This window comes from Schistocerca piceifrons, chromosome 1, assembly GCF_021461385.2.
Source record: "Schistocerca piceifrons isolate TAMUIC-IGC-003096 chromosome 1, iqSchPice1.1, whole genome shotgun sequence".
Taxonomy (NCBI): Eukaryota; Metazoa; Arthropoda; class Insecta; order Orthoptera; family Acrididae; genus Schistocerca; species Schistocerca piceifrons.
The window spans coordinates 962,739,451-962,752,772 of record NC_060138.1 but is presented as its reverse complement, the minus strand read 5'-3'; the positions used below and the strand labels follow the sequence as shown (position 1 = coordinate 962,752,772).

General features: G+C 36.9%; 1 protein-coding gene across 3 annotated transcripts in view; it reads right to left on the bottom strand.

The window, feature by feature from the left end:
* LOC124730383 (TBC1 domain family member 13) overlaps nt 1-13,322 on the bottom strand; it is a 237,540-nt gene that overhangs the window by 45,632 nt on the left and 178,586 nt on the right. For 2 of the 3 annotated variants that reach the window (XR_007008753.1, XM_047248505.1), the window contains exon 10: nt 11,372-11,453. Coding sequence is in view for 1 of the 3 variants with exons in the window: in XM_047248505.1 (XP_047104461.1) it covers nt 11,382-11,453 (72 nt within the window). In the remaining 2 variants the exon portion in view is untranslated. Of the gene's footprint in view, nt 1-7,581; nt 7,697-11,371; nt 11,454-13,322 lie in introns of all 3 variants that reach the window. The other variant, XR_007008528.1, reaches the window with a different exon arrangement.

The following is a 13,322-nucleotide window of genomic DNA, read 5'->3' as shown; positions in this document are numbered from 1 at the left end:
CAACATTTATAGGATTTGTAAACTTAGAAAAAGCTTTAACAATTATGACTGGAATACCCTCCTTGAATTTTGAAGATACAGGGGAGAAAAAAAAAAAAAAAAAAAAAAAAAAAAAAAAAAAAAAAAAAAAAAAAAAAAAAAAAAAATACAGAAAGCGAAGGGCTATTTACAAGTTGTATAGAAACAAGATGGAAGTTATAAGAGTCGAGGGATATGAAATGGAAGCAGTGGTTGAGAATGGAGTGAGACAGGGTTGTCGCTTATCCACAATGCCGTTCAAAGTACAGCAATACAGGAAATTAAAGTTCAGGGACAAGAAGCAAAAACTTTAAGTTTACCTGATGACACTGTAATTCTGTCAGAAACAGCAATGGACTTGGAAGAAGCAGTAGTAGTCTTGAAAGGAGAATACAAGATGAAAATCAACAACAGCAAAAGAAAGATAATAGAATGTCATCAGATCAAATCAGGTGACGTTAAGGGAATTAGATTAGGAAATGAGACACTTAAAGTAGTAGATGAGTTTTGCTATTCGAGCAGCAAAATAACTGATGATGGATGAAGTAGAGAGGATCCAAAATGTAGACTGGCAATGACAGGAAAAGAATTTCTGACAAAGAAAAATCTATTAACATAGAATATAGATTTAATTGTTAGAAAGTATTCTTTGAAGACATTTGTTTGGAGTGTAGCCATGTATGAAAGTGACACATGGGCAATAAACAATTTAGACAAGAAGAGAATAGAAGTTTTTGAAATGTGGTGCTACAGATGAGTGCTGAAGATTAGATTCAAAAATCATGTAAGCAATCAGACGGTACTGAACAGAACTGGGGAGAAACGAAATCTGTAGCAAGACTTAACTAAAAAAAGGGATCAATTCATAGGATCTTTCAGAGACATTAAGAATCAGCAGTTTAGTTCTGGAGGACAGTGTGGGGTGTGGCAAAAATTGTAGGGGAAGACCAAGAGATGACTACAGTAAGCATATTTAGAAGAATGCAGGTTACAGTAGTTACTCAGAGGTGAACAAGCTCACGTAGGGTAAAGTAACAAAAAGAGCTGCATCAAACCAATGTTTGGACTGAAGACCACAACAACAACAACAACAACAACATACATGACCAAAAATGACTGATACACACAGTCCTGAATATACAACATTATTTTATGAATCTAATGTACATTACACGGGGTAAACCTGATTAGGGTTCTTGAAAATGTATCACACTAACAGGTATTCAATAGTTGGAAATCAGATGAAAAGCAATGCATAATTTTTTTGACATAAACACTCTACTTAAGCTGTCGCCCTAAGCTGAAAAACGATGAAATATGAAATTGCATGAAGCAGTGAAAATTTGCCATTATTCACGGAAAGTAACAACAAAATACTAAATAAAAGTAAAATAAAAACAATAAGTGAACTTCTGCCGTTTTTCAGAAATCATGCAAATGTTCTGACGTACACATGACAAAAGTGGTAAAAGGTGCTCAAGTATTATATGCTAACAAAAATGAAACTGAATGTAATCTCCAACAATTGTAAGACCTACAGGTGAACAGTGTATGCAATTATCACTGTGTGTGTAATTTCCTTTACAATCACAATATTGACAAAAAAGATACGAGTCTTCTACAACAAATTATCAAATGTGCACTGTAAGTACATTATTCACTATTTCAGGCTTACAATCACTAGAAGTTAAATTCAACTTCACAGTTTGCACATAAATATTCTGTGTTCCAATAGACAAAAAAATCAGATAACTATAACTGATGGTGAATGAATGAATGGATAAATGAATGAATGAAGATATTGTTCTATAAAATACACATAAAAGTTAGTAATTACATAAATGAATTTCCAGCATGCTGTATTAACTGTTGACAGAAACTTGAGTTGAGTTAACCACTTTGATAGCCAAAGTTGCAAGATTCACTTTTTATTTAATTGCTACCTAGTTTCGGGTTACCTGGACCCATTCTCAAATCATCCAGGCAGACAAACAGTATTTTTCAAGTTTGTTCCGTCACTGTTCATGGCTAAAGTTGACTTTGTTATGTGTTTACTGAAGTAGAACAATATTTATCCACAGCAGCAGACTTTCAAACCTTTTACCTCAGGAACACTGTAAGTGTAAGAACACTTCATGGCTCCATTCAATGAATGGATCAGTATAAGAATTCTGTACATATGATTATAGCCTAGGAAATTCATAGGTGGATTTAATATGGAGTATCACTACATATTTCTTAAAGTTGTTACAGAAATTAAGAACAGTTCTTGAAACTGGCGGTGTGATCATATCACACACAAAATTTGCCACATATCAGATATGGTAGGAATTGAGAAAAGCATTCTGTTTTTGCAGTGACTTATGAAGTTTTTATTTGTCTGACTAATATTATTTCTAGTAGAATCAGTAAAGGTAACAACTCACTGTATACACTATCTGACCAAAAGTATCCTGATACCTTTTAATTTACATTAATATGAGGTGTCTGAATGCCCGTCAAGGAATGGCAGCCCATTCTTTCTCAAGAACCAAAACCAGAGAAGGTAGTTATATTGGACACTAGTGTGTGGAGTGAAGTCAGCATTGTAACTCATCCCTAAGGTGTCACATTGGACTCAAGTCATGACTCTGGACAGGCCAGCCCATTTCAGGAATGTTATTGGCCACAAACCATTGCCTAACAGATGTTGCTCTATGATAGGGTGTACTGTCATACTGATACAAACAATAATCATCTCTGAATTGTTCCTCTATTGTATGAAGTACGCAACACTGTAAAATGTGTTCATATCTTCTGCATTTAGCATTTTCTTAACTCCAATATGGGGACTACACCCTGACCATGAAGAATACTTGCATACCATATAATCATCTCCTGCATACTTCGCTGTTGCTACTAAATACCATGGCAGGTAATGTTCTCCAGGCATTTGCTGAATTCAAACCCTTCCATTGGCTTACTACGCTGCATAGCAGGACTCATCACTCCGAATCACTCATTTCAATAGTACACTGTCCAGCGGCATTGCACTGCTCTTTACACAAACTCAAGCACTGCTTAACAATGACTACAGAAATGTGAGACTTATGAGGAGCTGCTCCTCCTTTGCACCCCTATCTTCTGTTTAGCTCCCTATGCACATTCATTGTGCTAGCTGGGCAGCTGATAGCACTTTGGAACTTCCAGGTGATTCCATCCACTGACTTCATTTGATTTTTTACAACCACACTCTGCAATGCTCAGTACTTTGCATTTCCACTTCACAATCTAATCAACAGTGGACAATATGGGCAGCTTTAGACAGGCTGAAATGTCCCAAGTGAATTTGTTACTCAAATGAGATCAATGACTAGTCCACCTTTGAAGTTGCTGAGCTCTCCTGACCGACCCATTCTGCTGTTACTGCTTCTCTAATGACAACACAATATGCCCTGCCTCCTTTAATATTGGCAGGCCCACCTCTAGTGACATCTAGTTGTCAATTGTGCATTTACATAGGGGTGCCTGAATACTTCTGATTAGATTATGTAGTTGCCTGTTACATCTACGATTAATAATTCCGAAAATAAAATCAAAGCAATATGAAGTGTAGTGAAAATGGAATGCCTGTGAAGGGATGAAATGATCTACTAAATAAACACAAAGACCAAATGATCCATGACACTAAATATCTGGCAAGTCTCTTCAACAACCAATTTCTAAATGATAAAATTAGCAAAAATAAAAAATAAAATAAATAACACCACTATTCACAAACATTCAGTCACATCAAAATCAATTCAATTTCTTCCAATGAAATCTGGAAAATAATTAATTCTCTGCAGGCACATATAATTCACAAAGAAGATGGTCAAATATTTTTACGACCACAGATTTTGCTCCTTCCTATGCAAGAGGAAGGTTAATTTGTGTGAAGTGGGGGCTGATTTTATCACTTGTGTTATATTTATTAATTAGAGAATTATTTTCAGATAGTATCTGATTCATCAAAACAAACTTCACAGGAGAATAAACATAATGTAAGGCTGTCATCAGTATGCCTAATTTTTTAAACAATTGCCTATATGACGTTCAAAGATGGGCACCAGGTACTTTCCTTACAGCAGATTCCCATGCAATAAATATTTTGTGTCTATTTGTGGAATTGCAGCAGAAAATTATGCTATATGGTATCAGAGAATGGGGCCATGCAAAGTAAGCTCATTTTCTGGTATTTTCGTCACCAAATTCAGCAATTAAATGTAGAGCAAATGTTGTTTGAGAAGATCTTTAATATGGGATTTTCAATTCTAGTTTCAATTAATATGCACACCTCATAATTCTGAACAATAACTTTTATTTATTTCCTTTCTCCTTTGCTGTATTTTTATTGATGAATGTATATCTTGCCTTATGCAAAATTGAATTAACTATGTTTTCTAAGTTGAGTGATAGAACAGTTACTGGAAACCAATTAATAATACTTTTGCATCATCATCATCATCATCATCATCATCATCATAATCAGCTGCAGCAGCAACAGCATAAATGAGGGAAGAGAATGTATCTGATCCTTCTAACAGCTCAACATCATCATTCATGTCACTTCGGCAAAGCATTAACCCATTATTTGTTTGTTTCTTCCATAAGCCAATAATGACCTGCTCCCGCTTTGTGTGGGTAGCACATAGCGTCTACGGCTAAAAATTCAGAAAACGCTGTTAGATAACTGAATATCATCACTTTCATTTAAATTTAACAGTTTGAGCAGTTCACAAATGTTAGCTATTTTATATTTAATCTGCATTCGGAGTGACATATAGTGGCAAAGATGGGAGCTGTGAGTTGGTACACTACCTGGTACACCCGACAAGCAGCTCCAGTTTGGCGTAAGATACAGCTACATGCCAGATGCCCAACTGCAGTGCCAGTAGTGCAGTCTGCCTGACTGCAACATATTCAACAAAAGCTATGGCCACTTGCTGTCTGGCTGACTCCTGTGCAACATTTTCTGTGTGACCTCTTCCTGCATTTTTCAATGTGGCATCACTATGAAGCTCCCTCTACCACTTAAAATTGCTACGAAGTACCCTCTGCCATGCAACACTGGTAAGAAGCACTCTCTGCCACACACGATCAGTACAGAACACTCTACACCTTGCAACATGGTATGAAGCAGCCTCTGCCATGTAAAATTGGTAAGAATCACTCCCTATAACATAACATCACTTCCAAGGACCTTCTGCCAAACAATAACCTTGCAAAGCACCTTCTGCCACATAGCTTTGGCAGGATGCACTCTCTACCACATAACTTCAGTAGGTTACACCCTCTGTCACATAACATTGGTATGAAACATTCTCTCCTACATGGAGTGTTATTTGTTTATTTTGGGTTTACACTATCTCGTAGTGTAATATATTCTGTGTGGTCACCTGTTTTGTGTGATTAAATGCTGTCTAGACCAGCTAGTAAAATCTGGTCATGCATGCTTCTGCTCTTGCTAGTGGACTACTACTCCTTTGCAGTGTCTTCAGTGCTCCAGGCTGAAAGAAAGCTGGAATCCTTCTCAAATTTACATATTGACCAACAATATGAGTTCGTACACCACCCAGTCTATTTAAGTCAGTTATTAGCTTCTTTATACGTTGAAATAATTGTCACCAGACTTGTATACTATGATCATGATACAAGTATCTTGTATAACAAGAATACATTTTGACAAGCAAAATGACAAAGAAGTAAGACAGAATGAAAGATTTTAAAACATCTTTTTTCTTGCTTCAATGATGTTACTAGTGTTATTGTGAACATCATTCTTCTATGGATGCAACACACTTCCAAGCCACCATATCTAAGAAGAAAGGGGCCCCATCAGGTGGGCATGCTAAATTCATTGTCATGTCTTGCAGATATGCTGCACCCAAGTATCTTGCATCACCTGCATGTAACAATAAACCATTTCTCCGACAACATGTTGTCCAAAACTGAACTTCTAATAAAAACGTTTATTAAATGTCACAATCGTCTTTCATTGTTTAGAAGAATCAAGGGAGTAACCCACAATTTTCCTTAAAATGAATGTCACACCTCACGTACAACACTGGTAGGGAGCACCCTCTACCACACAACATTAGACCACTCTCTGTCACACAACACTGGTAAGAAGCACCTTCTAACATGCAACAATGCCATGCCTTTGTAATGTAACATCACTAGCTAGGAAGAATCATCGGCCACACATCAGTTCGAAGCACCCCTCTGCCATGTAGAATTGTTAAGAAGCATCACTGTGTTTCTTCTCCTTCTTCTTACTAACCTTGTCCCATTTCTCTATGTGGTTGGCAGTATTATATGGGTTTTGGCAATGATAGTGACCGTTGATGACCTGATGCCCTTGCTGACATCACCATTCCATACGGGACAGAATCTGTGCACCCCCTCTGTCTGTGCCTAAAGCAAATCTCATGTTCAAGTGTGAGAACCTTTCCTAAATGTTTGTGTAGCATATATCTGAGGCAGGAAATGAGTGACAGCCCAATATTTATCTAGCTGAGTAAGGTAAACTGTCCACAAACAGGCTGGCAGGCTCACCAGCCCTCATCATTTATCTGCGAAGCACTCTATCCACAGCAGGCTCGCATCCCCAAATACCAGAGGGTAGCATGAATTTACCTGGCTACACGAGCACCCTCTGCCACACAAAATTGGTAAGAAGCACCCTCTGCTGCACAATACCAGTATGGAGCATCTTTTGCTAAATTAACATCAGTACAATGTACCCTCTGCTACACAGATCACTATGTGAGTTACCACAATTGCAAGGAGTTCTACCGGTCACTAGATGGTGATGGCGTCGTTTTCACAGTGCCAGGAGACTTTAACCCACCATAGTTCAGCCAATTTGCACAAAATACTTATAAATTATGTACACAAACTTCCTAATAAATCATTGTATTTATTATTGAAAACCTTATCAAAATTCCTACAATACTTTCTGAGAGTAACCTGAACATATAGACGGAACTGTGGAGGCAGACTTCAATTTATAACTATATAGAAGAAAATAGATGGAATATAGAAGAAGGCAGCTACAATACAGATACAAGATAGAAAATATGACTGTGCTGGGAAAAGAAGGCGGTCAAGTGTCATTAGTGTACACACACAAACACACACGGCAGACTACATTGTGCCAGCACTGCAACTTGACTTCATTTCTAATTTGTATAATATGACCCTCTTCTCTCATAGCTTTACATTATGAAAAACAACCTATGCTCAATAGAACCAGTACTCCAAATTGAAATAAAGAGATTGATACTATAGTATTCTTAAATTTTCATCACATTATGTAGATTCCACAAAGATTACATTTCTTCCTCATGCTCATGCAGTCCTTCAGAATTTGAAACCCAGAAGTGTGCACTAGCCCTGTATCTAAGGTAAACTCACAAATTATGTACTGTCAGTTTATTCTCAAATGGATAAAATAGCATGCACTTCTTTTTCACTGTCACTAACCACAACACAGGCAAAGCAAATCTGCCATAATTTGGGATTCCTCAGTGCGTTACCCACCTTTTTAGGTCCCACAAGGGGGAGTAGATCACCTATAAGTCTCTTGAAGACCCTGAGAACTTTGTCACACTGTGCTGCCTTCGGGACATTCTGTTTTTATCCAACTCTGCAGTCCCTGTTTAGAAAACATCATGATAATGCTACATCAGAGCAGCAACATGTGGCACGATCCATCACCTAACAATAAGATCTAGTGTTGAAATTTCTGTGCATGCACAAATCATAGAAAGAATGAGTCCATTTGTTGTGTGGATGATTAGGTTTTTGCCAGTATTAAAGTTTTCTGTCTTTCTAATTATTTTATGTTTGCAAAAAATTACCTTGACCATTTTCTGATAATTGTCATTTTCCCAGCAATCATCTGCAAAATGAAAGCATTGCATACTACATCTTAAGGGAATTTTAGTATGACTGGACTGCTGTTTTCCCTAGAACACTAACATAATCAATAAGTTTCCCCAGTGTTAACTATTGCACTTTCCATTTCAATTACCCTTCTGCCACAGAGAACAAACTGCATTCATTATACAGAGGCAACTGACTATATTACTTAAAGCACCTGCAGCATGACTCACTAGTATTAACATGCATCATGAACTGTGCTGCCTTATACTCCTTATACAGTATATTGTAACTCTTGAAATACCCTTATCTTTTCACTTTGTAGATATTAATAAAAGCTTGAATGTTATCCAGAAGATAATCTCTTTTGTGCATACAATACCAGAAAAATCTGAGAATTTTTGAAATGTGAATTTTGCCTTAGTAAAAATAAAACAATTTTTTTTCAAATAGCTTTCTTTTCTTTCTTTTTAATTCTATACTATTAACACTTCCTATGTTTCTGGTGTTGCAAATTTTATATTCAACAGAGAAATGCCACCAATGGTTACACCTCGAAATTTATGATAATACAAACACTGATTCCAATAGAAAAATATATATTCTTGATCCATTTGTAAAATTACAGAAATATGCCAATGCCACTGTCTGAATGAAATATCATCAGTACACATCGCTCTATTTATGTAGTGTTCCTCTAATCAGTTTTGACACTGATTTTTCCCATCTGCCCATTATGTACACCTGCAGTTTCTAGTTTCTCTTCAGAATATACATCACACTGTTACTGGTATCATGTAATTGGATAGATAAAAAGTCTACTTACCAAGCAGTGGCAGAAAACACACATAAAAGGAGGTTATACTACACAAGCTTTCAGAGCCAATGGCTCCTTCTTATGGCATAAGGAGAAGGAATAAGGCTGAAGGAAAAGGACTGGAGAGGTTAAGGAAAAGGGGTAGATTTCGGAAAAGTTGCGCACAACTGTGGGTCAGGGGAGACTTACGGGATGGGATGAGAAGGAAAGACTGATTGTTGGGGACGAGTTATGAAAATCTGAAAGCTTAAAGGTGAAAGACAGGGTAATATGCCAGACGCAGATTACTAGTAAAACATCGTGCACAAGTTAATAAGAATGAAAAGCTAAGTGCATTGCACATAACAGACATGGGAGGGGATGACGAAAAATAGACAAGTCAAAAATGAAAGGTGCAGAAAACTAAAACAGAATGAAGAAAGGAGTAGGTAATGTGAAGAAATACTGAGACAGAGAAATTAAATTAAAGCTAAATGGGTGGGGAGAAATCAAGGGCATATTGTAGCACAAGATCCCACCTGCAAAGTTCTGAGAAACTTGTGTCTGTGGGAAGAATCCAGATGGCGTGTGTGGTGAAACAGGCACTGAGGTCACAACTGTCATGCTGTAGAGCATGCTCTACAACAAGATATTGTGTGTTGCCAGTATACACCCTCTGCCTATGCCCTTTCATCCTAACTGATAATCTGGTGATGTCATGCCAATGTGAAAGGCTAAACAGTGTTCACATAACAGCTGGTATACGACATGTGTCATTTCACAGGTGGCTCTACCTTCGATAGTATATGTTTTTCCAGTTACAGAACTGGTATAGGTTTTTGGTAGGAGGGTGCATAGGACAAGTCTTGCAGTGGACACTGTCGTAGGGGTAGGAGCCATAGAGTAGGGAGATACGTGCAGAAGGAGCACAGGGTCTGACAAGGATATTGCAGAGATTGGGAGGGTGATGAAAAGCTATTGTACGTGTGCTGGGAAAAATATCAGTCGCAATGGATTTCATTTCAGGGCATGATTTTAGGAAGTCATGGCTTTGTCAAAGTAGCCTAGTAATACATTCTGGCCCAGGATAATACTGAGTGACAAGTTATGTGCTCCGAAGTTGTTTTTTGGAGGGATTAACAGACCAGGATTGGATGTGATGGCCCAGGAAATCTGCTCTTGAACTAGGTTGATGGGGTAATTATGTCAAGTGAAGGTTTTACAGAGACTGCATCCAAACAAATATATTTGCCTCAAATACCATGGTTGTATGGGAGGGAATGTTTGGCATGGAAAGGATGGCAACTGTCAAAATGTCCTTTCCTTGGTTCTCACCAACCACCTGACCTTAATTTACATTAATCTCCAAGTCTCGGCATTTCTTCACAGTAACTACTCCTTTCTTCAGCATGTTTTAGATTTCTACATCTTTCATTTTCTGACCTGTCTATTTTTCGCTGTTTCCCTCCCACCTCTGTTATGTACAATGCACTTAGCTTTTCACTCTTATTAACTTGTGCACAATGTTTCAGCAGTAATCTCTGTTTTGCATATGACCCTGTCTTCCACCCTTAAGCTCTCAGGTTTCCAAATCTTGTCCAGTGCAGTCTGCAACAATCAGTCTTTCCTTCTCATCCCATCCAGTAACTCTCCCCTAACCCGTGATTCTGGGTGACTTTTCCGAAATCTACTGCTTGTCCTAAACATGTACAGTCCTTTCCTTTACCCCTCTTCCTTTTCTTACAACCAGAAGAAGGAACCACTAGCTCTGAAAGCTTGCATAGTATAACCTTCTTTTATGTGCATGTTCTGCTGCCACTTGGTGAATAGATATTTTATCTGTCCAATTACATTACATTATCAAAAACTGATTATTTTTGTTGTTACATTATTGGTATGAGTTGTTTATCTCTTTCTTAGGATACATCCTATCATATGATCCACCAAACTCAAGCTGGTCACGTCCCAGACCAATGGTCATTAATCTGCTGCACATATTCAATATGGATCCCTAACACACCCATATCTTGAAAACTATTAAATTGTGCATTAAGCTATATGAGCAGGTCAGTATCAGTCAACTATTCAATAACTGTGAAAAAGCATATGTACTAACTGTAACACAACTATCATCAGGGGACAAAAAGCAACTGATATAATTTTTTCAAATGATTACTCTTTTTTGTGCACTTCTTAAAGTCATTGTTATCAGGTTTAGTGGATTCTTTTCTTCTCTCAACTGCTAATTTTTTATCACCAAAAATATTAAGACAATTCAGTCAACCTTTATAACATGCTGCTCATGGCTTAGTAGGCACATATGATTCACTGTAATTACCAAGTAGAGCTATCACTTTAAAGATGTGTCACAGAAACATGTGAACTTCCTGTGCAAATGTATCACTGTCAAGCTCTGTGCAATCCAAATTTTTTAATGGCACTTTGGCTGCTATCTACTCAAAATCACAGTCACAATGGAGACCATGAAGGAAACCAAGATAGCAAATCCAGAAGGGAGTTTGTAATGTATAACATTATAGATAGAACACATTCCAAAAAAAAAAAAATAGAAATCCAGATGTTAGTAATAAGGATGATTATTTTGATGTACATTAATGACCTAGGCAAACTCAATAAAAGTGTGATACTTACAAAATAAAATTCATGAAGCTTTCAGTCCACCTAGTTCTGCTGCCTTGGACAGTACAACTTGGATATCCATTGATGGAAAGTTCTGCAGCATCAAACACAAAAAACAAAATTTTCTAGCCAGCAGTATAAATGAACGGTTTAACAGTTCTTATAATGCATAAACTTAATAAGCAGAGAAAAAACGTAGATTATGGTTCAATATTTGCTGATGATTGAAGATGTTTCTCCTTATCAGCTCCTTCTATGGCACAAACAAGTTCTTGATGGACACACAAAAGACTGCTCAACAAGCAAGCTTTTGACTAAACTACCTTCTTCTGTATAGACAACACACACACACACACACACACACACACACACACACACGACCACTGTGTCTGACTAGTGAGACTGGATTCCCACCATGCTTGCAAGAATGTGTGTGTGTTGTCTACTTTAGAAGGAGGCCTTTTAACTGGAAGCTCTTTAGTTTGACAGTCTTTTTGTTGTGCCTGTCTGCAACTCAACATCTCCACTATATGGTGAGTAGAAATCCATGTATGATTTTCTGTTGACACATTCTACATCATAATGTTTTTTTAAAATATAATCTATGGAAAAGGAATAAGATTGACAGTCAAAACATTCAGGAGTGTGGAACTGACATGATAAAATTTATCTTGATTTTTTTTTTAAGCAGGAAGGCTGCAGCAAAAGAAATGGAATGTCAAAATTTTAGTTACAAAGACACACTGTAATTGTTTTAAAAATAAATGCTTAAGTTACTCATTTTTCCTGCAAAAATAACAGTTTATAACGGCAATTTGTACAATTCTACTTGTCTAGCAATGAATCAGCGAATGTGCAGAGACAGCTGTTACAAGAGTGCATAGCACAAAAATCTGGAGTGCATCCTCATGAATGACCCTAAGCAATACAAAAAAATAAACATTTTTTGAATAACCTCCAGTTCATATCAACAACTAAACTACTGCAAATGCAACTCTTTCAAGGTGACTAGGAGAGACAGGGGAAAAAAAGCATGGCAGTGTTTGATGTCACATTACAGACAACTTCCAGCAATTGGGACTTCAATTTGTTGAAATGGAATATTTCTCAAGAATGCATCATTTTATAATTCCTGTAGCAAATTTCTGATAATAATGTTTGAATATTGTTCAGTTTACTAGCAATGAAACAGTTCCTTGTTCATTCCCTGTGGTCGTTACAAATATGTGAAGTTTCTACTGAATGATGAAAACAAATATTTCCCTTACACTACACACACACACCAAATAAATGTTTATTCGTTCAGGCACTTCACAGTAATTACTAGTTTTGTTTACACTGAACTGGGATGTAGTAAGAAATTATCCTGGCCATTTTTCTACCTAACAGGCATACTTGTACTGATAATGTTCATAAAACATGACAATGCAAACTGACAACATACAAATGACATAAGTTCTGCTGAAAAAGCTGACATGACAAAGAACAATCAAAAATTATTCTTTCTGACAATATCCTGAAAATCGCTTTGCAGTGTTGAAAAAATTCTTTATTGCTCCTCAAAACAGTGTCATTATGTCCAGGCTAGAATAAATAAATAAAAAAGATGAATTATTTTCTGATAGTGTTTAAAAAAAAAATGTTGAAAATTCTTCTTTCTCATTTTTCCCAGATTTTGACATGCTGGTTAGACAGTTTGTGCAACTAAAACATTTTCTTTTTTTTCATTTTTGACAATGAAGTTTTCCATGATGGCATCCTTGCATAAAATTTTCACAGTGGACATACCCTGTTAAATTTGAGTAAAAACAAGAGCTTTCAAAGATTAACACCATCTCTCCACTGTCTGTCAGCAGCAAAGGCTGCTTTCTTTATAGTGGCATTGAAGCTTGTCATTGATTATTATACAAAGCACAGACAATTTCAGGCAATGATCACCTCAGATCAAAATTGAAACACCTCA